The sequence below is a fragment of the Lontra canadensis genome, unplaced genomic scaffold, assembly GCF_010015895.1.
Source record: "Lontra canadensis isolate GAN:19392208 unplaced genomic scaffold, GSC_riverotter_1.0 scaffold25, whole genome shotgun sequence".
In the NCBI taxonomy this organism is placed as follows: domain Eukaryota; kingdom Metazoa; phylum Chordata; class Mammalia; order Carnivora; family Mustelidae; genus Lontra; species Lontra canadensis.
The window spans coordinates 13,123,099-13,148,542 of NW_022631019.1; the positions used below are offsets into that span (position 1 = coordinate 13,123,099).

The 25,444-nt window shown below is 57.6% G+C and overlaps 1 protein-coding gene across 1 annotated transcript; it reads right to left on the bottom strand.

Moving 5' to 3' along the window:
- Positions 1-604: 604 nt before the first annotated feature.
- ALDH4A1 (aldehyde dehydrogenase 4 family member A1) lies at positions 605-25,444 on the bottom strand. The gene is made up of 15 exons (XM_032863578.1): positions 25,317-25,444; positions 16,093-16,189; positions 15,373-15,465; positions 12,939-12,986; positions 12,009-12,164; positions 10,431-10,580; positions 10,278-10,352; positions 9,023-9,210; positions 6,700-6,773; positions 4,261-4,457; positions 4,039-4,086; positions 3,104-3,256; positions 2,296-2,417; positions 1,576-1,694; positions 605-946 (listed from the first exon to the last, which is right to left on the bottom strand). The coding sequence occupies exons 1-15, from the start codon at positions 25,376-25,378 to the stop codon at positions 834-836; spliced, it is 1,695 nt and encodes a 564-aa protein (XP_032719469.1). The 5' UTR covers positions 25,379-25,444; the 3' UTR covers positions 605-833.

Sequence of the window (25,444 nt, forward strand, 5' to 3'; positions counted from 1 at the left end):
CTGTTCTACCATAGCTGGTGGGGACCGAGCTCCTGCAGGAAGCCCTGGGCCCACACAGGTGGGGAGCTGTGAGCCAACGGCAAGCTGAGTTGGCATGAAGGCCCCCCGGGGTTTTACGAAACCACAGCCCATATAGGAAGGCCCACCAAATCCTGTACCTCGACAGAGAGCCTCTGCTAGCCCTGCAAGCCCACACAGAGGGACTGCCAGGAGTCACATGGGCCTTCAGAGAACATGGGCGCCCTGGACAAAGGCACAGGGGTGTCTAAGGCACCAGATCAGGCCCAGGTACCCGCTGGCCCAGGTGGGCATGGGCCAACCGCTGGGGAGGAAGGTGGGCAGCCCAGACCAGGGAGGGTCAGGCAAGCTGGTGCCCCCATGCCCTGTAGCCACCCTGGGTCATAGCTAATCCTGGAGCCCTAGAGGAGCTGAGGCCAAGGCCAGGAGTCTCTGTGGATGCTCAGGTTCACCAAGGGGCCCAGAGCTGCCCCCTGGTCCCTAAGGGATCCTGGAAGGCACTGTACTGCCATTCCCCAGGTGCCCGAGCCACGGGGCCACAGTGCAGAGAAAGAAGACGGGCAGAGAACCTGCCAGATACAATCTCCAGGGCAGCCATGAGAGAAGGGGCAGCAGCCCCATTCCCCTCCAGCAGGTCTCAAATCAGAGCTGGCACCTGCCCCTGAGGGGTGTGGGACAGGCCAGGATAAAGCCCAGTCGGGGCAAGGGGGGCAGTCCCACGGGGAGCAGGTCAAAGGGGCCGGAGCGGGGCGAGGCCTCTGAGGTGGGTTGTCCCGACAGACAGGTGGACACACAGCAGAGGCACCGGGTGGGGCTCACTGCATGTAGGCGTAGCGCCAATCCCCCAGGGGCTCGTGGGTCTCCTTGATGACCTGGGGCGACGTCCACCGCAGCACGTAGTGAGGCCCCCCTGGCTTGTCATTGGTTCCTGTGGAAAAGACAGCTCTGCTTGCCTCCGAAAAGACACGGCAGCCCCGGGCCCAAGGGAAAGGGAGTGGGTAGAGCTGACCGACTAACAGGGCACCAGCAATGGCAATAAGCAGCTCAAGAGAAACTAAACGTGTCCACGAGGCCAGGGCTCCTGAGTGAGGCCAGGGGAGGCAGGACCCACGCTCCCTGGGGCCATGTGCCCTGCCTGCAAGGGGGTGTCCGGGAGCACCATGAAGAACATGCTCCACTGGGAGCCAGGAGCCCTGGGTCTGGCCCTGGCTCTGCGCCAAGGCAGCTGGGACCTAGCATGAGCCACCGCCCCACTCTTAACCTCAGTTTCCCCATTTGTCAACAGAACAGACTTGCACTGAGGTGACCTGGAGTACAGTGGTAAAAGGCGTGGGTCCTGGAACCAAAATGCCAGCTCTGCCACTTCCCAGCCAGGTGCCTCTGAGCAAGTCACTTCGCCTCCTGGTGCCTCAGTTTACCCCTCTGTCAAATGGGAAGAACTACCTTCCTTAGCTCCGGCCCACAGTGTTGGCTATTACTCTTAACACTCCTGACGTGAGGGCTGAAGAGTCTCCTGACAGAACCTGCCCCTCCTTTGCAGAGAAGGGACCCACTCACCAGAGGCTCGGGCCCCCCCAAAGGGCTGCTGGCCCACCACTGAGCCAGTGGACTTGTCGTTGATGTAGAAGTTGCCGGCTGTGTTTCTCAGCAACGTTGTGGCCTCCTGAACAACATCCCTGCACGGCAGGGCAGTGGTCAGAGGGGAGCCGGCTCGCCTGCCCCCCGCCCCAGGTCTGACCCCCACCAACCAGCCCAGCCCGCAGTGGCTCCCAGCTGATGGGGACCGGCCCAGCCCATACCAGCTGCCCAGCTGACAGGATCTGGCCACGGGGCTCTAGACCCCTTGGGCAGGGTCTGAGAGCCTCTGAGTGGCCCATCCTGGTCCCATTTTCCTGTCCCCTCCTCTGCCCTGGGGAGCTGGAGGAACCCCCCAAGACCCCCCCCTACCGCCCCCAGGTCCCAATCTCATCTCCATGATCTCGAGGCAGAGGGGGCAGCAGCTAGTGCAAGGAGGAAGGGAAAGCCAAGGGTTTAGCTTCATGGCCTCCGGGCTCAAAGGTACCTCGGCAGGTGCCTTCTGGGACCCCAGAATATGCATCTCAGTAAGGAGCCCAGGTGCCCGTATCCCCGTGCTTGGGAGGCCCGCCTGCTTGCTGGTTGGGGCTGAAGTGAGGGAAAGGGACGGCATTAGGACTAGGATCCTCATCCAGGAGGATGATCGAGGGACGGGATGGGGCAGGACACCAGGCCAAGAGCAGAAGGGCGGTGGCCACTCACTTATCCTTGGCGAACACTGCCCCCGTGAGGCCATAGCGGGTGGTGCTGTCGACCAGCCGCAGCGTCTCCTTGTACCCTTCGTCTGGGTAGACATAGACGGTCAGCACAGGCCCGAAGATCTCCTGACACAGAAGCCCAGGGTCACACCCACCCTGGACTTGAGCCCCAAGGCCTCCCAGTCCCCCTGCTCTGGTCTCCACCCCTCCCCCGTCTCCCCGGCCTTGGGCCACAGCTCAGCACCTGTAAGAAGGGCCAGGTGCCTCCCGCTGGGCTCCCTCCAGAGAGCAACACACGGTTCCTGCCACGCCGACCCCATCCCAACCTGGCAGGAGGTCCCAGGATACTTTCTCCATACCAGCCAAACCCACACCTGGCAGTACGCAGCACAGGAACAGCCCGGCAATATCACTGTCCTCTGGGCCCTGCACTGCCATCCTGGGCAAGTGCTTTCACCCCTTGGAGCCTCAATTTCTCATCTATAAAATGGGTATATCACCTCTCCTCTCAGTCCAGGGTCCAGCTGTGGCCAGCCCAGAGTTAAGATGGGGACTGTGGCCTCGTGGAAGTGCTGGGACGCCGCCAGGCTCTGCAGTGTCAAAGGCAGAGCCCTGGATTTGGGGTCAGGAAGCCGGAAAGCCAGGCTTGGCTCTGTTCTCACTGGGAGGGAGACACTCCCTTTCCAGAACCTCACACTCCAGCTGTGGGTCTGGGTAGCACCACAAGCGGGAAGCCACACACAAGGATCCCACGTGTGCTGGGCTCGGGGGAGAGACTGTGGTCTGTGCCCCCGGCTGCCCGCCCCACTCACTTCCTTCATGATGGGCTCCTGAGGGTCCTGGCTCTCAACGATGCAGGGCTCCACAAAGTAGCCCACGGAGTCGTCACACTTGCCCCCCGCCAGGATGCTGAGGCTGGGGGAGGAGCGGGCGTGCTCCAGCCATTTCTTGATGCGGCTGAAGGACTGCGGTAGGTGGGGAGGAAGGGAGGTCACAGACTGGCTGGGAGGCCGTGCCCAGCAGCAGGCCCCCAACACGCTCACCCCAGCATATCTGTCCCTGAAGGGCCCAAATTCTGGCATGGGGGGATGGGGAGAGGGCCGAGCCAGGGTCCAAACGAGGCACGGCAGAAACAAGGGCAGACAAGCATGCGTGTCTGTGTCTGTGTGTGTGTGTGGACCACAATTACACTTACAGAAACACAACACACACAAGAATGTACACATGGGCATGTGCATGGCCACGAGCCTTCATGCTGAAGTACCTGTGTATGGACACGCCCGTGTTACACACACACACACATGTATGAATGCAGATGACGTCCATCTATATACATATGGACACACGTGACACACGTGCACATATGTAGTGTATCATGTATGTGGGTGTGTCTGCTCCTGTAGGTGACTGCCTATGCACCGAGCCCATCTGTATTCGTGGGTACGCACACACACAAGTGTGTGGGCACAGGCTATGGCCCCACAGGCCTATCTGAGCACACGTGTGGACCCACACTCAGCAGGGGCTGGCCGAGCCTGGCCGCAGGGTGTGTAGGGAGCAAGCTGTCTGCTTATGGATGTTTCTGCAGGTTTCAAAGCTCGAGGTTGGGGCATCCGTGCGGCCGTCGGACTGCCTTGCCTGAGGCAGTGGGGCTGGGTGACCCCTCGTCAAGGCCCCCACATCTCCTACTCCCTCTCCCACCTGGGCCAGGATCTGCCCCCCCAGAACACCTGCTTCTTGCCTGTACCTTGGCATCAATCACGGCTGAGAAGAAGGTCCCAAAATCCTCTGCCGGCTGGAGGAGGGGAGGTCCCAGAGGAGCTCGAGTGAGTCAGATTGAGTCACCATAGGCCCGAGACAAAGGGAGCCCCTTCCCCGTGCACCCCAGCCCCCCCTCCCCCCCCTCCCCCGGCCAGCATCCAATCCCATCAACCTCCCACTGGGCTGTGGCAGGGAGGACACCACTCACGTTGCCCACTTTGATCCTGCTGTGTTCCTCCAGCAGCCGCCCTTTGATCTGCGGCCACAGCGACCTGGGCACGTAGAGGCGGGAGCAGGCCGAGCACTTCTGGCCGCCGTACTCGAAGGCCGAGCGCAGGGTCCCGCTCACCACGCTGTCCACATCGGCAGAGCGGTGCACGAAGTGGAAGTTCTTCCCGCCACACTCTGCAGGGGACGGGGGTGTGAGGGGAGCCGGCTCCCCCGCCGGCCCGCCATCCCACCTGTGCACAGGTGTGTGCAGCCCCAACCCCAGGTCACAGCTGGACAGCGCCCCGGAAGCCGGCGAGCCAGACCCATCTCCCACCCCATGGCTGGGGAAACCAAGGCTAGGGCAGGGGCGTGCCCACCATCAAGGCAGAAAGACCAGGATCTGAGCCTCGCAGGAGCCAATCCATTCCCAGAAGCACACACCGCTTTCTCTGCCCCTTCCAGACCCCCAGGCCAGTGAGAGGAGAGGGCAGGGCTCCACTCCAAGCTGGCTTCCAGGGCTGGTCCCTCTTCCCTACTCATGGGAGCTAACCAAACCCCCCCCCACCCCTGTTTTCTCAGCCCCTGGGCCCTGGTTCCTCCCTCCCTGAAACACGAATGACCAGCATCTCCCTGACCAGCAGCTCCCAGTCACAAAACACTAATCACCTGCCAAGCTCTGCTCAAAACACTTCCTGCTTTGTCTCAGGAAAGCCTCACACCAACCCTCTTATCCCCATTTTAAAGGCAAAAATATTGAGTGCCTGGCTGGCTCAGTCGGAAGAGCACGCAACTCTTCCTCTCTGGGTCATGAGATCGAGCCCCATGTTGGGCGCAGAAATCACTTAAATAAAAACTTAAGAAGAAAAAAAGAAAACTGGGCGCCTGGGTGGCTCAGTGGGTTAAGCCTCTGCCTTCGGTCCAGGTCATGATCCCGGGGTCCTGGATTCAAGGCCCACATCAGGCTCTCTGCTCAGCAGGGAGCCTGCTTCCCCCTCTCTCTGCCTGCCTCTCTGCCTACCTGTGATCGCTCTGTCAAATAAATCAATAAAATCTTAAAAAAAAAAAAAAAACTGAGACACAGAGAGATTAAGTCTGGAGGCTGGGAGGTGGCAGAGAAGTGGTAGTCTCCCTTCCTTGGGGCACAGCAGGAAGGGGGCAGGGAACAGAAACCCAGATCCAGCACACTGTTCCCATCTTGTGAAGGGTGGATTGGGGTGGAGATGCCACCCCTTCTTTGAACCCCCATCAGAGAGCCCACCAGCTCAGGAGTGGGTCCAGTTTCCCCGTGGGCCCCACTTCATCCATTGGAGCAGGAATGCTGAACCACCAGCCCCTGCTCTGTGGCTGCTGTGCTGTGGGACCCTGGACAGCCCTCTCTCAGGGGCTCAGCCCTTTCCCCCAAAAAATCCTGGTCCATGGGAGCCTCCACAAAAATGGGGTTCTGTGAGCCAGAGAGTCTGGGAAACACGTATCAGTCCTGACTCCTAGAGAAAAGTCATACCTTTAAAAGCATTAAAGGCTCTGAGAAGTCCTGCAGCAAAGGACTCTGTTTTGCTTCTACACAGAAATCTCCTCAACCATGTGGGTGTTTCTTTGTGGGAACATTTGTAGTACTGCTATAAGCTCCAGCCATGCTGAGCTCTCAGGCCCCTGTCTTGCTGGCCCCCTGCCTCCCTATGCCACTTACACTGGCCTCATTCCCACCCCCTGGCCTCCGCACCAGCAGGTCCCTCTGCCTCGATCCCAGTAAGTGGCCACTGCCAGATGCATGTAGCCATTTATATTCACACTAATTTAAACGAAGCAGAACATGCCATTCACTTCCTTGGTCATACCATGCGCCTGTCAAGTGCTCAACAGGCACCCATGGGCCCCCACCCAGACCGCATTGGACACGGAACTTTGCCATCACCGTACGAAGCTCTACTGCACGGCGCCAGGGCCCGCAACAGCTCGGCCTCCCCAGATCTTTGTGAGGCTGGCTTCCTCTCTGGGTCCAGGTCTCAGCTCGAAGGCTCCTTCCTTGAGAAGGAACACCCCTCCAGCCACCACACCCAGCCCCAGGGACTCTGCACACTGCCTCTCTCTCCGTGGATTCTGCCCATCACTGTGTGCCCACTATCTGCCAGCTGGCACGGAACACGAGCTCCTGAGGGCTGGCTCTGTGTCTCTTGCCCTCATAGCACCACTGGTGTCCAGAGTGCCTACGTAGCTCCTTAGCATTTCATCTGCTAATGACAAATGAACTACACATTCAAGGGCACAGGCCCCAGGATCGAGCAGAGCTGAGGCTCCACCCCTAAGGCCCCTCCCTGCTCAGCTTCTCCAGGGCTGCCCCCCCACCCCGCCATGGGGGCATCACGTCTTCCTCTTTCATGAGTCAGGGAGGGGTGCCCGGGAGCCACAGGGAGGGCACCGGGTAGAAAGGGACCCTCACCTCCGGCCAGGCGCGGGAAAGTGCGGAACCGGTCCAGGTTCTGGGCCACCTGCTTCCACAGGTGTTTGAAGGTGCTGAAAGCAGAGGACAGGGCAAGGATTAGGAAGTGAGGCTCAGGCCCCTGGGACAGTGAGGGTCCTGGGGAGTAGGGAGAAAGCCCTACTAGAGGAAGGGGCCCCAAAGCCCAGCAGGTGGGGGCAGGGGTCAGAGCGAGGGTTGGACAAGGGGAACGGAGTAGGCAGGGGCAGCCGGAGACAGACTACATTCGGGGCCCGTGGCAGGGAGCAAAGGTAGGCTTGGCCGCAAGATGAGGCCGACAAGGCCAGGGGCCCCGATTCCGACACTCATGGCCATGGGACCTCGCACTCATCACTCAACCTTGAATGGCGCCGCTCTTCGGGGACCTGGAGAGAACGTTCCCACCTGGCAGCGCTGCTCTGCGGTGGCTCCAGCGGGAGTCAAGCGCCTCGGTCAGTGCCAGACACGCTGCAGGTGCCCAGCGGGGGACAGACACGGCCACAGAGAGTAGCACCCCCAGCCCAGCGCCCCGGCTCCAGAGGCCAAACCAAGGAGGGTCCTGGGAGACGGAGCGCAGGCCCCCACCTCCTCCCCAAGCTCCAAGTGTGACCAACCTCAGCACCACAAAACAATAAAAATGCTAATCACCAGGCAGCCTGCGACACAGTAGCTAATACTAATTTATGACTTTCCTACCTTTACGCCCTCCGCTCATCAGAGCATGGCAAATGGGGGCCAGGCCTGCTCCGCCCGCTAACAGGCAGGGACCCGTGGGGCCCACGCTGACAGAGGGGGCCTTTTTGGAAAACGGTCCTCCTCAGCAATTTTAATGCTGCCATCACGCCCAGCAAAGCCTGGGAAGGGGGGTAGGAGGGCCCAAGGCCGGGCAAGGGAGACAAAAGCCACCGCAAGGTGTCCCCAGGGTCACCAGGAAGGACCCCCTAGGGCAGACCTTGACATCTCCACTCAGATGACTCTTGAGCACCTCCCCACACTCAAGGTGACCAGCATGGGACTTGTCATGTCCACCCACGCCTTCCAGAAGCCCCTCCGCCCAGCCCCTGGACTTTCCCACGGACCCCCATCCATCCACTGATCCAATCCCATGGACACACAATCGCGTCTCCCTGCCACCTGCTCACCTAAACCCAATCCCACCATCTCTACCCTGTTTCAGTCCTCTACTGTCCCCTCCTGGACAGGGGTGGCCTCCTCACTGGTGTCCCGCTCTGGCCATTGGGGACTTATGCACAGAGAAGCCAGAATGATCATCTGGGACAGAGACTACAAAGGCAGGGCCCCAGCGGGGCCAGACTAGGAAAAAAGTGACCATGTATGCAGAGGCCCTGGGCCCGCTGAGGCTGGCAGGGATCGGAGAGCACTAAACCCCTACCTCCAGCCAGGGGTGCCCCATGGACACGCAGGCCCAGACGGGCAGGTTCTCAAAAGCAGCCTGAAATCTCAAAAAGATTTCTGCATGAAACCGTCCCAACTGTACAAGGTTGGTCCATCTCAGTTAGGGGTCAGAGTAGACAAGGCCACTTGCCAGGTCCAACTAGAGAGCTACTACCACCGGCAGACTCTGCTTGAAAAGCTGCTGCTTCATGTACACCCTGGGGGGAAACCTTCCGTGGCTCCCAATCACCTTCGGGATAAGGTCTAGACCCCTCTGTGGGCTCACAGGGCCTTACAGTCATGGGACTCAACCCTCCGAGAATCAGGACTTGCCCACATATTCACCGGATGTATATACCTGATCATTACTGAATAAACGATTGAACTGCTTCCCGCGCCCACTCTTCCCGCGGCCCCGGCACCCCACACTCCAGCCCCACAGAACCACCACTGGCACCCCGAGCGCAGGAGCTTTAGCCTTGAGGCCTTGCACGTGCTGTTCCCTCTCCCACAGCACTCTCCCTACCGCCTCTTTGCTTGGCTATCACCTCTGCCTACATACCACCTCCTCCAAGAAGCCTTCCTGCTTCCTCCAATTCATTCCAAGCTCCTCTGTGCCCTTCCCAGTGACAGAGGAGGCATCAAAATCAGCACCACCAAACGCCTGTAGGCTGCTTCCAGCCCATGAAGTTCTTCCTCTTGGATCATTCACTGGAATCTCACAATCGCCCTGCGAGGTCGGGACCATGTTCCTCTTGAATAGGTCAAGAAATGAAGGCTCAGAGAGGTGAAGTGAGCCACCCAAGGCCACACAGCAAGTCCGTAGGTATGATCTGTGCCTGACCTCTGGCTCCCAGATCGCCTGGTGAACGTCCCCATGCCCCCGCCCCACCGTGCCCCGGGGACTCACGGCACGCTGCCTGTGAAGTTGATACCGCAGAGGTGCTCCGAGCTGGTGACCGTGTCGCCAAACGTGGGCCCATCAGCTGGCACAAACTGGATGATGTTGGGGGGCAGGCCCGCCTCCCGGAGGATGCGGTAGACGGCATAGCTGGCCAGCATGGCGGTGTCACTGGGCTTCCACAGGACCACATTGCCCTGCCCGGGAGGCACGGCAATGACACACAAAGCAGGGGTCACCACCCAACTGCCCCTCCACCCTGAAGCATGGCTATCCCTCAAGTGGAGCCACCAGGCCCTTCGGTAGGCCAGGATGTCCCCACGGTTCCAGGTGTCAGGCACGGTGTTCCAAACACCCTCGCCAGTGAGACCACACCCTGCCCCCTCTGTTCCCTTGCTCTGGCCAAGGTCCCCTTCTTCTGGAAGCCTGTACTGACGGGTCCTGCCAGCACGCCTCCGGCAGGTCTGTTCTGAGTGCTTCCACGTCGCTGGGCGCTCACTGGGCATGGCAGGCAAGTGCTCACAGGGCTGTCTCTGCATGTGTCCTGGCTGAGGACACGGGGGCACCTGGGTGTGTGCATGTCTGTCTATGCACAGATGCATAGGAGGAGGACAGCTCTGGGCAGGAGCAGACTCGAGACCAGCCAGCTGCCCCATGTGGGGCCCAGGCCCCTGCCACCTGCCAGCCCTCCTCCTATTGCCCCACGAGCCACCCAGACCCTCCAAGAGCATGACTGCATCACCCCCCACTTTGGTGGGGGTTCATGAGGGTGACAGCCACCTTCTACCTGACAAGGGGAGGGGAGCCAGGGACTTGGAAGTTAAGCCCGAATCTTTACTGTGTGGTCATTTCCTAGACTTGACAAGTCACTTGTAGGGTACACAGTAGACACTAGAAAGGGGATCTGCCATCACTGTCAACCTTCCCTGAAGCCCATATCAGGCCAGGCCAGACATGTCTCACATGCGTGTCCCACACATGCTCCCCACAACGCTGTACTCTGGGCTCTCCTACTGGATTTCTACTTTAAGGAGTTAGAAACCACCTCAGAAAAGTTTGGGGGCTTGCCTGGGGATTCCCCAGCATGGGGCAGAGCTGGGATCCAAACCAGTCTCAGACCCCAAAGCCTTTCCAGGGGCCCGCACGGCTTCCACCTTCTGGGTGTCTCCCCACAGCCGGGGCTGGGCCACTGTTGTCTGCGGAGGCAGGGAGGAGAGCTGCCAGCCCGCCCAGCCCCATCTCACCATCCATGTCATCGTCTCACCATCAAAGCCGGCGCCCCAGCCAGGTTGCCGCCGATCGCTGTGAAGTTAAAGGGGGAGATGGCCGCCACGAAGCCCTGGGGGAGGGGGAGGTGGTGAGGCCAAGTTCTTGGCTTCCTCCAGCAGGTTTCTGCCCGCCCCACGCTTGTGGGTACCTCCAGTCCCCGGTACACGACGCTGTTGGTGCTGGGTGGCACGCTGAGGGGCTGCTGGCCCTCTAGCTCCATGGCAAACTTGGCATTGAACCGGAAGAAGTCGATGAGCTCAGCCGCCGCGTCGATCTCTGCCTGGATCACCGTCTTTCCCTGCGTGCAGGACCACCAGAGGGTCAGTGGTGACCGATGTGCCTCCTGTCGGCCCTCTGCCAACACTGACTGTGGGCCCACAGTGCTGGCGGCTCTCTTCTCCCCAGGGGAGCAGGTGCCCTCACTGGGAGCACTTGGAACAAGCAGCAGGAGGCCCGAAAGCGGCCAACATTTCCTTCACTGCCCATTCCTCCCGACAGACAGGAGGGTCCAGGGAGGACCTCTGGGCTGCAAGAATGGGATTTTTCCGGATCAGGGCAGCCCCTCCTTGGCACACAGTCACTGTCAACAGCCACCCTGCTCAGGACCTGCAGCCACAGCAGCTAAGATGCCCTGCCCGGCTCTGTGAGGTCACCACACTTCTGAGAAGCCCCTGAGACTTTAGTCCAATAAAGCACCTTAATCTGGCCACCGAGTGTGTGTGGCTCACCGGGGACACTGCGGAGCCCACAACCACTGCAGGGGCTGCTGAGAACCAAGAGACAGACCCCTAGCCGGCAAGGAGCTGTCATACCACCTCCGTGCAGCAGAGGGGGCTCTCAGCACAGGACAGGGTGGGGGTGGGCGGCGGGGGCGGGGGGGTTGGGGGGGCGGCGAGGAGGGGGTTGGGGGGGGTGGCGGGGAGCTGGCCAGGACCAGGCGACCCAAGAGCCTAAGGCTTCCTCTCCCGCCACAGGCTCCCTTCCCCACTTGGAGCTGCTGGTGCCTCTCCCTGGCTCCCCATGCACGCAGTCCGAAAACATCCCTCAGGACCTATGACTGCAGGAAGACGTGCTGTGAGCCTGGGAAGAGAGAGAACAGCTAACTCCATTTCTTCCCCCAAAAAAGCTTGTAAAGAGGTGATACACACACAGGAACTCACTGTACCCAACAGGACCTGAGCTATAACGGACAAACAAACAGCACGCTATGGGAGCGCAGAAGCGGGACAAATCCTTTTGGACAGAGAAGATTCTGGAAGGCTCACAGAGGAGGTGATGTCCGGGCAGGAGCTCGAAGGGAAGCGTTCACAGGGCAGAAAGGGAGCATGCCAGGCAGGGCCAGCAGGGAGAGGCAGGGAGAAGGGATGCCTGGTGTCCAGGATCTTGCTAAATCCAGATTGGTAACCTCACGGGCAGAGCCGCCGGCAAGCTGGGCACGGGCCGGAAACAGGGCCCTGAGCACAGGACTTGGACATGACTGTCACGGACAGACCCCGGTGGTTTGTGAGCCTCTGCTAGAGGTGTCAGAAGGGCCCCTCGGAGGGCTGCAGAGGGCTGCGGAGGGCTGACTAAGCCTAGAGGCCGGCACGGGGTCTCGGGACATCTCTCTGTATCCAGCACGGAGCTCGTCCCAGCACCCGAAGCAGCCCAGCTCAAGGCTACTGTATTGGATGGTGCGTGACCACAGCCTCCCACCCCACCCCGACTGTGCCCACGGGCACCTCACCTGTCCCACCATGGTCTTGGCAAGGACCTCTGCCCGGCGCGGCCCGCTGAGCATGTCTGCTGCCTTCAGGAAGATCTGGGCCCGGTCTGCGACGGGCTTCAGGTCCCACTCTTTCCTGGCGGCCAACGCAGCCTCAATGGCTTTGTTGAGTACACCCTAATGAAGAGGAACAGGTTCAGGGCTGTCTCCCACAGCAGCAAGGGTCCCAGGGGAACGGGCAGGGAGACTGGAGGTCACCCTCCACCCAGGGACCCGTGGATCCCCCCACCCTCACATACACAGTAGCAAACAGTGTCCCACCTGCCAGCCCACCCCAGGCTCTAGGCCTTTCCTGCGGCCATCTGGAGGTCTGAGGGACCCGCCAGGAAGGTCTGCATGCCAGGGGACTTGGCAGCAAGTCCCCCAGCTGGTAAGCTAGCTCTGCTTTCTCTTGTGGGCTCCTTAGGGCCTCACCTTCTTCCCAGGGCCCCCAAGCCCACCAGCCAGAGCCTCTAGCCCTCAAGGTCAGGTGCACAGAACCATAGCCTGAGACTTCCAACCTGACACCAGCATGCCCTCGCTGCCCCATGAGGCCAGCTCCTAGACCCCCTGCCACAGGGCACCCCAACCCCTCTCACTGCCCCCCATGATGCCGACCCTCTACCTTCCCATCCTTGGTGTTTCCAATGTCCCTGACTCAGCCTTGCAGAATCTACGCCCCTTGGAAACCAGGCTGCCTCACGGCCATAGGCATGTCGGGGGATGTCAGCCCCGGCCCACGCAGCTCTCATCTGGCTCTACTGAACCCCAGGCGGGCCAGGCTGTGAAAGACTCCACCCATCCGCCCACCACGGCCACAGAGGGAAGCAGACACTGAAGCCCACCTCCAGGCCAGCAGCCAGGAAGGCAACAGAGGGCCAGCAGCCCAACCCGAAGTCGCCAGGGCCTTACCTTATCTGCATAGCAGAACTTGGCCACCTTGTGTCCATGGTTGAAGGGCTGCCAGATGAGAGGAGAGCGAGGTCACTGCCCAGTCTGGAGATGCCAGGACAGGTGGGGACGTGGCCGGGCACAGAGCTCACCTACCAGGCAACAGCCCTCAGCACCCTCGCCCTCTCCCCTCCGATCCCCACATCCGTCTCTCTGACTAAGGGCTACAGAGCACCTGTGGCTCGGTGAGTAAGTCCATCCCTGCTCTGGAAGGGTCACAGTCCCGGAGAAAGGCATGGACCACATAGTCTTTCAGGGAAAGTGTGGACTTCGTGGCCAGACAGACACGGGTTCACATCCAGCTCTGCCACCTACTAGCTGGAGGCCAGAGTAAAGTGAGTTCCCCTTTCCACGTCTCCCCCTGTGGGAAATGAGGACACTCCCCACCCCACCCCTGCCCCGTCTCACAGCATGGGGAGTAGGGCCAAGTGGGTTCACAGGTGAAAACGCCGCCAGAGTGGGTGTGGCTCGCGGCTGGGGCTCAGGTGTGAGCACTGTCCCCTGTGAGGCCCCACACGATGTGTGGGAGTTGAGACCCGCTCAGGATTTCTGCCATCCCCCGGAGTGCCTAGGGGACAGACCAACCACTTCTCTAGCCCCTGGCATGGGACCCAAATATACTCATTGAAAAGACCCTCCACAAACATTTACAAACAGAACCCAACAGCGCCAGACACTAGCGTGAGCAACAAGACAGGGAGAAATTTCCCTTCTTTCCACCACAGTTCAACACTTTTGCCACCCAGCAGTCTGCCAACGGGCTGTTTGCAGCTTTCCTTTCTAACACGGCAGCCACGAGCCATGTGCCTGCTGACATTTCAACCCCATTCCTCGGCCACACCTGCCACATTCCACGGGCTGGACGGCCACGCACGGCCCGTGGCCGCGGTAGCGGGACAGCATGCAGATACTGGTCATCGGAACTGCAGAATAGTCTATTGGGTGGTGCTGGTCTAGGGTTCAGGACAAAGTGGCCCTCTGCCCCTCATTCCAACCACCAACAGAGTCACCTGTATCCTGTCCACACCCGAGTCTGGCTTGTGATGCTCAGGGCCTGAGGTGGCAGCTCGGACCCTGGCCCTTCGACCCAGCACATCCCCGTGGACCGCAGCTCCCCGACGCCAGCAGCCACGTGCCAGCCACTGCCTCCCATGCCTGGGCTCCCCCAGTTCCCACGTGGCCAGGTCAGTGAGGCACCACAGGCCATGAGAATGGACGTGCCCGCCCAGAGGGTTATCAGAATCCTAGCTGGCAGGTGGCACAGCGCTGAGGGGCCAAGTGACCTGCGTGATGCAGGGCTGTGCTCCCAGGGCTCCGGGTGTCATGCCCTCTGGTTGCTGACCCAGCAGTGGGCGCTCTGGCCTGCATGGAATGACAGTGTGCAAAAGGCATCCTTTGGACATGAGCTGAGACTCAGGCACTGTTTGTCCTTCTGACGCCCTCGGGAGCAATTTCTCTCCGGGCCCCCTATGGGGAAGGGCTGTACTTCTCCCAAGGTGCAGCTGGAATTTATTTCAAGAACACTCTGACTAGTGTAAGTGACGTGCTGGCTTCCCTGCGATCACCAGGAGGCATCAAGGCAAGTCTAGGCTGTCTCCTGCACCCAGGGCTCCACGGTTCTCATTCCGTGACCAGGAGGCCACAGCGAGATGACCCCACTGCACTGTGAATTACTATGCCGCTTCCAAATCCTCCCCAGAAAATGCACCAGAATCAACACCAACAGGGTGTGGTTCTGGAGAACAAGGATTAATCATCCCTATTCCAGATCTAACTGTGCTGCCCTAGCTGGGTCATTTAGTGTCTCTGAGCCTTGATCTCCAAAATGGGCAGCTAACACCCTACTCTTCCTCCCTCTAAGAGAAGCGGCAAGGACCGAGAGAGGAGCCCCTGCATATGGGCAGGACCTCTCAGACGTGTCTGTAGGAGTGTGGCTCCAGCTGGAGGGCTTCTAGGAGGAGGGGACACCTGGCTGGACAACGGGTCCACGCCCTGGGGGCTCGCCTCAGAGGAGCTTATCTTCCCCGAGAGCAGCAGTTCCAAAATAGAGGGCAGGGCTTTGGAGACTGTCTGATTCTCTGGAAAGATTATCTTCAATTCTGCCATTCTGCCCTTTCTCTCTACCCTTTAGGTGGCCAATGGGTCCACCTTTCTAAAGAGACAGCAAAGCCGGTGGCCATCACCGTTTTAACTCCCTCTTGACTGGTGTGAAGTCGGCATCTTTCATGACAAGACCCCCAAGACTACTTTTGGAGGTTTTATACTGGCGCACAGAACTCAAAATCAGGGAACGGACTATAAACTCTGCCGGCAGAGAGTCCCGTGTGATCTGCTGCCCGAGAGACCGGACCCCAGGTTCAGGGAGAAACTGAGCCCCGCCGCCCACAGGACTCACCGACACCTGGTACCGCACATCTGACGTCCACACCTCTTCGTCCCCCACCACACATGGAATGGCTTCCGTCCGGCCCTTCAGGTCCTTCAAGGCCTGCAGAGGGGACAACTGAGGGGTTGGGTATCTCCTCCCCACTCTCTGCCCCACCTAAAAACCCCGGGGGGCAGAGTCTACAAACACAGATCTCCCCAGGTGGGAACAGAAATACTGAGGGGCCGGGGTCTGAGGCCAGAGAGCATCTGCTCTGCTCAGGGGGGGCAGCAGGACTCAGAACCCCCCTCCACCGTCACTTCCTATCCTGCTGGAGGGGAGGCCAGTGCTGCCAGGGCCTCGAATTATAAACAGAGAAGAAAACCCCGCATCTGAAACGTACATGACATCTCACGATTTTTTTAAAATGCTGGCAATTAACGGGACAATGTTTGTAAGCACAAAACAAATGTCTGTGGGCTTACCACCCCTAACCTGGAGGGAGCCCCAAAAGTGTCCGGACCCCAAAGTGGCCTGGCTTACCACCCCCCTCCCCTGCTGCTGCCTCCAGCCTCTCCCATCCTCCAGACGCACGGCTGTCCCTGATCTGGTCTCCTTCCAAGGCTGGAGGCAGGCACATCAGCGGGTGAGGGCTGTAGGCAGAGAGAGGCATCCTGGGGGCGCTGCTGGAGGCTGTCCTCACGCCACCCCCTATTCCCACTGGGTGCCCCTGCCCCCACTGGCCATTACCTTTTGTAGCGCATCTCGCTCCGGGCTGCCCCGCGTGAATGCCAAGACCGGCTCGTTGGCCACCTTTGGGGAGGACGACGTGTGCTTCCACCACAGCCTGGGGTCCAAGGGCAAGGAACAGAGGCAGACAGGTCAGTGGTGGCCGCCACCAGACCCAGCCCCTCTATCTCCAGTGGGGGAGGGAGATGTTCTGGGTTGGCCCAGAATCCTGAAATCCAGAGCAAATATAGAACTGGGGGGCAAGAACTAGCCCTGGGGTCCAAAATCCAAGTTCCAGGTCCAGACCTGCCCCTGTGTGTCCTCAGGTATGTGAGACCTGCCTCCTCTGGGCTGGTTTCTCTATCTACTAAGTGAGAACCATCCTACGAACCCACAAGGCCGTTTGAAGCTTAAGTTCAGTCAACACAAAACTACTTCTAAGTGTTTTGTACATGGAGAGACGGTGGACTCTGCCGTTCCTTCCCCACAATGCAGCCCTTATCCCAAAGGGCCCCAAGTGACTGACTGCTTTCTCTGGGCTGAAAAGGAAGCCTGTTCCAGAGCTCAGCCCATCAGAATGGGACCCGGCTGGGATTCCCTTGGCACCAAGAGCTGAGCTCCCGTGGGCAGAACATTCAAGATGTGGGCCAGGACCTTGGAGGAGTGCCCTGAGCTCAGCTGGCAGCCATGGGGAGGGTGGCTATCAGGGTTCAGGGTCTGATGCCAGGGTCCTGATTTTCAAGAGCTCGTCATCCCGGAAACCTGGTTCCATCTTGAACCTTAGGACCTCACTGACCGGTGGGTCCTCCAGGCCTCTGTGTCACTTGGGCAGTGAGTGCTGGGGGCACTTTTTATTCCTTCTCCCTGGGAAGGGGTCTGGAGGCTCACGGACCCAGTCTGGAAGGACTGGAGGAAGGACAGGAAAGCAGGGGCCATCAGGACTGGTCCTTCATTCATTCTAGAAGGTTCCTGGGTATCTGCTATGCCTGATGCTGCTGTAGACACGGGGGACAGAGCAGTGACCATGACACCAAGGCCTCGGGCTGCATGGGCTGCAGAATCTTTCCCCTCGGTGCCCCGGGCTTCGAAGAATGAGGAGGTGGACCGGCAGTGGTGGCAGCAAAGCAAGGTTAACGACGAGATAGCAAAGAGATCACACAAAGCTCCAGAGGAGGGAGGGGACTGAGAGGGTTACCACCAGTTTCTAAGTCCAGCGGTTTTTACCCTGCCTACTAGCAGGGTGTCTCTTTTAATGTGATTAACACTCCCTGAGCCTATCATCCAATCAGTTTCTTGTCCTCTACCTATCACCAGTGGGGAAAGGATGGAGGGCCCCCTCAGGGTGGTGTAAAATCCTTTTAAGGGTAGTTTCCTCTTAGGGTGGGAGGGCCCCTCCTGTTCCTACCTGCCTTTCTTCCAACTACCCTTCATCCCAAGCAGCTAACCTCCAGTGCGGACCACGGCAAAGAAAACCACGGCAAAGAAATAAAACACGGTGAGAACAAGAGGTGAGAGAACAAGTAAGGGGAAGGGCAGGGCTGCTCCAGCCAAGGTGATCAGGGAGGGCCTCTCAGGGTAGGTGTCCTCTCGGAGCACCATCTGGGATCTGAGAACTGGGAAGAGCCTTCCAGGCACAAAGGAGAGCAAGTACAAAGGCCCAGAGCAGGAAACAGACAGGAAGCACTGAGAGGTCCCCGGGCGGTCCAAGAGGGAAGGGGGCAGGGCGGGGTTGCCCAAGATTTTGCCTAACAGCTCTAAGTGAGGTAGGCCTTCTCCCTCCTCCCCCACCCCACCTCCCAGGCAGCACCCACCCCACCCCAGGAGGACAGTCACATTCCTTAGGCCCCACCCATCCCCTAACCACGGCTAGAAATGTGGGGCTAAGCCAGCCTCCCACCAGCCCTTCCCTTGGGTTACTCTCAGGAGCCAGGGAGACAATCACACAAAGCTACAGGTTTATCCCGTAAATTCAAGTCCACACCGACCAACCCCCCAACCTAGAGCTGGGGAGGAACAGAGCCTCCACACCAGTGAGGAAAGCGGGAGTGGCATGTACGCCCAGGGGCCCTCTGGAAGTTTCCAGCAGCTGCACACTACCAGCAAGCAGTCAATCAGCTATAGCCAGGAGGGGGCCCGCTGAAGAGGGGTGTGGCCTGGGAGCCTGGACCCCGCTCACGGGGCATGCAGAAAGCCCAGCTCTGTTAGCAGACAGCTATGGGACCAAAACCCCCACGGGCTCCGAGACATCAACCCACTATGACAAACTCGGCAGGTCTCAGATTGCCCACCTGAAAAGTGGGAGCAGTCCGTGTGCCCTTCAGAGGCATTGGGAGGTGAAAAGTGCTCGCCTTTCCTCACCCCTCGGGCTCTGTACTTCTAAGAATACTGTCTTCTTAGATGTGTCTCACAGATGTGTACGTATATATGTATATGTATGTATACATACACACACCCAGAACGTTACCGCACCAGGCCAGGTGTTCAAGGGCAAGATGGTTCTCAGATACCCGCCAGGTCACAACAATCGGGCCGGCCTGGGCACTCACCAGACAGTGCTGGAATAAACTTAGCACCGCATTCCACCCAGCCTAAAATGTAGCAGCTACCAGGGAACCCCGCTCGCTCCCTCCCAGGCAGTGTCAGAAGCAGAAATCCTGCATTCTCTCCCTCTCTACCTTCCCTAGGGCCGAGGCCCACTGTGACCACAGGATCATCACACTCCCCGCTGGCTTCCCCTCTGCCTGGAAAGTCTCCAAGCCCCAGCCCAGCTGCTCATCAGTCCAAATGTGGGGAACAGAATTCAGAGATGAGCCTGAGTTGAATCTGAAGCCAAAAATAACCCAAGGACACCTGACAAAACCAAACCACCCCCCCCAACCTTTTGTTTTGGCTCATGGGCCATGTGGGATGAGCACGAGCTCTTCCCTGGGCTCTGGAAAGGCAGAGTGGAAAGGCAGAGAATAATCACTCACAGAACCTGGAGCCTCTGCGAGGGTCTGCTTGAGGCCCTTCCAGGTAGGACTCATTCCTTACTCATGCGCACACATTCATCGCATATCTCGAGGGCGCAGAGATTGCTTGGATACCACCAATGAAACCTACCTACTCGTGGCTTCTCATCTCTTCTCCAACAAAAAAATTGGAATCCTTCCTGAGGCCTCCAGGCCTATTTCCCATCACCCCTCTCCCCTGCCCACTTTGTCTGCCGAGATCCGGCCACCAGGGGGTCTTTCTGGAGTCCCCTCCTCTGGGGACGCCACCCTCTGGCTCCTGGATGGGCCGTGTATCAGGTCATCTCAGAGCCCACGCTCTGATCATAGCACCACCAACAGTGCTCTGCCTCTCCGTGGCTCCTGCCAGGCCACCACCCCCGACCCCACCACTCACCCACGGACACCCCACCTGGCCCTCGGGAGCACTGGAGAAATACCTTTTAAAACAAAGAACACCCTGATAAACCTTTTATCAGATTCATCAAGAAAAAAAAGAGGGGGGCTGATAAAGAGAAAAACAGGGAACACCCAAAGTGTTGTTGGAACAACACCAGTCCCCCGGGACTGGACTCCCAGGCCAGTGCTCTTCTGCTAACACCTGGGGCTGGACGCAGGTCCCGAGTGCCTGGGGTCAGGGTGAGCAAGCACAAAGAGAGGAGGAGAAAGGAAACTACCCTTGCTTCATTCAGCTTCCAGACTTTCCCAGCTGTTATCTGGGACCTGATAAGGCCAATCCTCCTTATCGTGGAGATAAGGGGCAGTGAGCAGAGAGAAAGTACAGGGCCCAGGCAGATTCAGGCCAAGCTTTATTGCCCCAGAACTTTATTGCCCCAGAAATATCAAGGAATACATATTAAGTGCTTACAACAGGCCTGGCAAGACACCAAGTGATTATCTCCTGAATCCAGCTCCGAATGCATGAGAAAGAGACCTGGATTACTATTACTATTACTATTACTATTACTATTACTATTACTATTACTATTACTATTACTATTACAGATGAGAAAACCGACTTCGGGGATACTAATGCTGTCGCATGGCTCCAGGGCACGGCTCCAGGGTACAGCTCCCCGCCCCACAGAGCAGCACCTGAACCCAGGGCCTCCTCTCTCAAGCACCTGCCGCCTGTCAAAGACCCAAGCGGCGGGGCCAAGGGGACAGGCTCGTCCTCCTCTCCACCCAGCTTGTGTCTCCTCCCTCCCAGCATTTCCCAGCTCACGAGAGAGGAGGGTGGTGATTTGCTGTTCATGGGCGCTGTCTACTCCGTGCCAGGAAAGGAAAGGTGGGGGCAGGGTAGGAAACCCCCAAAATGGGCAGCTGTCTGCCCCCACCCGGGGGGGTGAGCAGGGTCTACCCCAACAGAAAGGGTTCTGCCTTGGCGTCATTAGTGAGGACAACGGGCAGGCACCGAGGGCACCCGAGCTCCACACCTGCCTCCATCATCCCTGTGCTGGCTGGGACCCTCGTGTCTGAATCTTCCTGGTCCAGGGTGATCACTCGGGACAGCCCATGACTGGGGAGAGGGATCAAAACAATACTCAGAGCAACACGGTTGGGGCACCTGCGTGGCTCTGCCCATTAAGCAACTGCCTTGGGCTCAGGTCATGACTTTAGGGTCCTGGGATAGAACCCCAAGTCGGGCTCTCTGCTCAGCAGGGAGCCTGCTTCTCCCTCTCCCTCTGCTCCCCCTGCTTGTGCTTTCCCCCTCTGTCCAATAAAGGAGTAAAATTAAAGGGAAAAAAAAAAGCATCATTGTCCAAGAGCAGGTACTCTTCAAAGTAGTTTGTGTGTATGAACTCATCTCCTCTCAAGGCAATCCTAGGAGACAGCTACTACTGTCTTTACCTTTGGGAAAATGAGGCAGGAGGGAGGCTGAAGAGCCTGCCAGGGGCCACAGAGCTGCTAAGAGGTGGGGCCAGAATCCACCCCACGCTGTCCTCTGGACCATTCCAACAGCAAGCATACAGCACCTACTATGTGCTGGGCCGGGGCGGGGGGGGGGGGTACCAGAGGCAGGTGCCCAGGGAGCACCAGGGACAACCACAGCTCAATGGGGATTCCGTCAACCTCTGAAGCCAGAATTAGCATCACTTCGTGCCGCTAGTTACATAATGAGCCCCCATCACACCATCTCTAACCCTTCTGCTCTGCGGCGAATGGGATTCTCCCCATTATACAGACAGGACAATGAAGGGCCAAAGGAGAGCCACACCACCAAGGCCACAAAGCGCTGGGTGTGGGCTCGCCAAGGGGGCAGGGGAGAACATTCCAGGCGAGAGGCACTGCCTGGGCTCTGCTAGGAGGACTGAGAGGAGAGTTTATGTCCAGGAAGCGATGGGATGGGCCAGCCCCCTGCCCAGCACAGCCTGTGCCCATTCCAGGGGCAGGCAGGCTGGGACATGTGTTGGGGAGTTCTGAAATGCTGCAAACTAAGCAGGTAGGTGGGCTGCGAGGAGTGACCCAGGATTCTTGCAGGGGACAGGACGGTAGTCAATTCCAGCCCACCTACCCCCTGATGGTGGGGGGGACCCCTGGCACCCAGCAGCATCTGGTACAAAAGTAACAGAGAAAAATTCACGATTGGTATAAACCTACGATATGCCTGGGCTACTTTTTTTACTTATTAAATCTATACATAAATATAAATATGTATCTTTCCAAAAAGAATGTGCAGAGACATAACTGAGGATAACCCCCTGATAAAGTCAACGAAATAGAGAAAAAACCAGGTCAGGGCCCAGGGAGACAGGAGGCAGTCAACTGGGGGCCTGGTGTTTACTAGCGTAAAGCCTTAGAGGAGTTTTCCTTAACTTTCAAGGGCTTTAGTTGTTTAATCCACGAAATGGGGAATAGTAATGCCTATAAAACTATCACAGGCTGCTAAGAAGCCCAGTAAAATAATCCACGTCATTAAAAGGTACAAGACCACGGAGATAGTAAAATGGACAAGTCTACGAAATAAAAGTAAACTACAAAAAAGTGTATGCAGATGAGCCCCCCATTATACTGTTAGGTTTGCTTTTTTTTTTTTTAAGCATACATATTTGTGGAAAGTTAAAAGGATATTAATCGAAGTGAGGGCAGTGGTTACCTCCATGTGGTGAGATTCTAGGTCATTTTCATGTTTTTTGCTTTATCTGCACTTTTTCCAATGGACACACGTTAATTAAATAAAAAGAAAATGCATGGGGGTGCCTGGGGGGCTCAGTCGGTTAAGCACCAAACTCTTCATCTCAGCATTGTGAGATCGAGCCCTGCACTGGGCACAGAGGCTGCTTGGGATTCTCTCACCCCCTCCCCACCAATCATGCATGTGTACCCTGCATTCTCCCTCTAAATAAATAAATCTTAAAAAAAAAAAAAAAAAAAGCAAGGGGGAATGCATGATTAAGAGTATTTTTAGGGGTGCCTGGGTAGCTCAGGCTAGGTGAAGTGTCCAACTCTTGATTTCAGCCTAGGTCATGATCTCAGGGTCATTAAGGTAGAGCCTGCTTAAGGTTCCCACTTCCTGGGATGCCTGGGTGTCTCAGTCGGTTAAGTTTTTTGGCTCAGGTCATGATCTCCGGGCTAATAAATAAAATCTTACCAAAAAAAAAAAAAATTTCTCTCTCCCTCTGTATTTCCCCCACCCCTTTAATAAATAAATAAATAAAATTTGGGGGCAAAAGGTATTTTTTTTTTTTAAGATTTTATTTGACAGAGAGAGACAGGGAGAGAGGGAACACAAGCAGGGGGAGCAGGAGAGGGAGAAAGCAGGCTTCCCGCTGAGCAGGGAGCCCCACACGGGGCTCAAGACCAAGACCCCGGGATCATGACATGACCTGAACAACGGCAGATGTTTAATGACTGAGTCACCCAGGCACCACCCCCTCCCCCGCAAAAAAAAAAAAAAAGAAAAAAAAGAAAAGGTGTTTTTAAAAAATCAGTTGAGATTCCTGGCACTCCAGGCAAAAAGGGAAACACTATGAACATCATCACCCCCACCAGGTTCCTCAAAAGAGGTGATTTTCCTCAGCATTAGTTCTATGAACAGGACACGGAGAGATACTATTAAACATGTTCTAAAACTGTTTCTCCACAAATGGCCCAAGAGCATCCTAAATATTAGCTAAATAAACAAAAAAATGGCCCAACATCACACCTGTTTTTCTAGCACAACGGCTGTCTGCTAGGAGCAATTTTGGCCTCGGAGACGTTGGACAGTGTCTGACATTCCTATATGGACGGTCCCAACTGTAGAGTGCTTGTGGTGTCTCATGGGCAGAGGCCAGGAAAGCTGCCGAACATTCTCCAAGGCCCAGGACAGCCCCTAACACACAGGGTTACCCAGCTCAAAATGTTAACAGTGCCAAGGTTGAGAAACCCTGTTTGGGGCTCTGGGCCAGCTGCTCTATCGAAAGAGGTAACCTGAGCCTTCAGATCAGGTTGCAAAAAACGCTTTCGCTCCACTCGGGAGGCTCTGTAATTAAGAGCAGGAAGCGGGAGCCTGACTGCGATTTTAGCTCTCCATTGGTTTTAACTGGCAGATCAGTTTCCCATCTGTAAAAATAGGGATAGTACAATGCTTACCAGCACACTGCCAGGTCTATAGTTCTTGATCGCTTGATAGTTGTTACTGCTATCGTAAGCTTTTTTTTTTTTTTCCTAGAATATGGATTGCTTTCTACCAGGTATTATAGGTTTTTATGGCTAAGCCCTCTCCCCCGCACCATTAAACTGAAAACTCTCCGAAGTCCCCATCCACGTGCAAGTCCCCTGGGTACCCCTCTCTTCCAGGGTTTAGCACATGGCACATGGTAGATGCTCAGTAAATACATGAACTTATGGTCTTCCTCCCCCATGGCTGGGGGTGGGGGTGGGGGCGGAGGGTGGTGTCCGAGTCCAGGGAGAAGCTTGCAAAAGAGATTGCATTGAAGGTGTGGCAAGTGTGGCCCCCAACCTTGGCTTGGGAGAGAAGTCCTCCCCCATGTGCTCTTCCTGTGCCCTTACCTATGAAGCCCCCACCCACAAAGGACACCCAGAAGTGTTGAAACTGACCCATGCCCAGGCTGCGCACCCCCCCACCATCCCTTGGGAAACTGATTAACTCAGAAAAGGCATAGCTCAGCAGGGAGACAGAGTTGGTCACAGTCCTAGGGGTCAGGCAAACAAAACTCAAACTGGGGGCGGGGGCTGCCCAGCCCTGAAAGAGAGGCCCACAGAAGTACCTGCCTGTCAGACTGAGCCTGTCTGGGACAGGGTCTGTGTCCTGCCTACCTCCCTCCACCCTCCACCTAGCACAGAGGGTCTAAGAACATGTCACTGAGAGGCACCTGGGTGGCTCAGTGGGTTAAGCCTCTGCCTTTGGCTCAGGTCGTGATCTAAGGTCCTGGGATTGAGGCCCGCATCATGCTCCCTGCTCACTGGGGGCCCTGCTTCCCTCTCTCTCTCCACCTGCCTCTCTGCCTACTTGGGATCTCTCTCTCTCTCTGTCAAATAAATAAAATCTTAAAAAAAAATAAAAATAAAAATAAAAAGAACATGTCACTGAGTGGGCAAGGGTCCAGGAACCCAACTCCACGGCTCGGGCATTTGCAGGGCTGATCCACCCCAAAACTACACCTTGGTTTCTTCACCTGTAATTCGGAATATCTCCTGCACAGCTTAAAAGAGAGTGATAAAAGACTATCTGCGTAATAATAACTGGGTATTAAGTGCCAGGCACTGTTCGATGCACTTCCCGTGCAGTGTCTCTCCCTCAGCAATCACAGTGAGGCATGCATCAAGCACCTCGCCCAGCGTCTGGCCCATGACAAGCACTCCCTAAGTATTACTCTTCCACCTACTGGGAGGAAGGGTCCCTTTTCTGCCCAGGACTTAATTTGGGAAAGGGAGAAGAGGAAAGAGGAGTCCCGGTAGAAAGGGGACAGGAGACTCAGGGACTCCCAGAGACGAGTCTTGAATGTGAGACCGAGGATGGGGGGCTGAGAAGCGCTGTGCAAAAAATCGAGATGCATTCTGTCGGTGGGTTCCCTGTGAGGAGGAAGACGAGCGCGAAGGAGGTGACTTTCCGAGCGTGGGAGCCAGGAGGTGTCCACCTCGCGGAGGAGACCGGGGGGTGGGTCGCAGCGGGAGGAAGGCCGTGAGGGGCAGAGGGCTAGAGGAGGCGACCCCCGGCGTGGGGAGCCTTCGCGATCGCCACGGGGATCTGGCAGGGAGGGGCCCCCAGGCACCCCCCTCCCGCCCGCCGCAGACCTGGGGCGCACTCACCCGGGGTCCCTCCAGGGGCGGGCCAGCAGGGCACGGCGGAGCGCAGAGGGGAGCGACTGCATCTCGAGCTCGCAGCGGAACTGTTCGCACACGGTGAGTCCCGGGGTTGCTCACAGACCTTGAGCCCC

What these genes read in the sequence shown, in the direction of transcription:
- ALDH4A1 (XM_032863578.1), bottom strand. Translation starts at nt 25,378, where the DNA reads ATGCAGTCGCTCCCCTCTGCGCTCCGCCGTGCCCTGCTGGCCCGCCCC. An exon ending in TCGTGTACCGGGGACTGGAG is followed by an intron (nt 10,353 to 10,430) that starts GTACCCACAAGC and finishes CCCCTCCCCCAG; the next exon opens with GGCTTCGTGGCGGCCATCTC. An exon ending in AGGAGCCCATCATGAAGGAA is followed by an intron (nt 2,418 to 3,103) that starts GTGAGTGGGGCG and finishes CTTCTGTGTCAG; the next exon opens with GAGATCTTCGGGCCTGTGCT.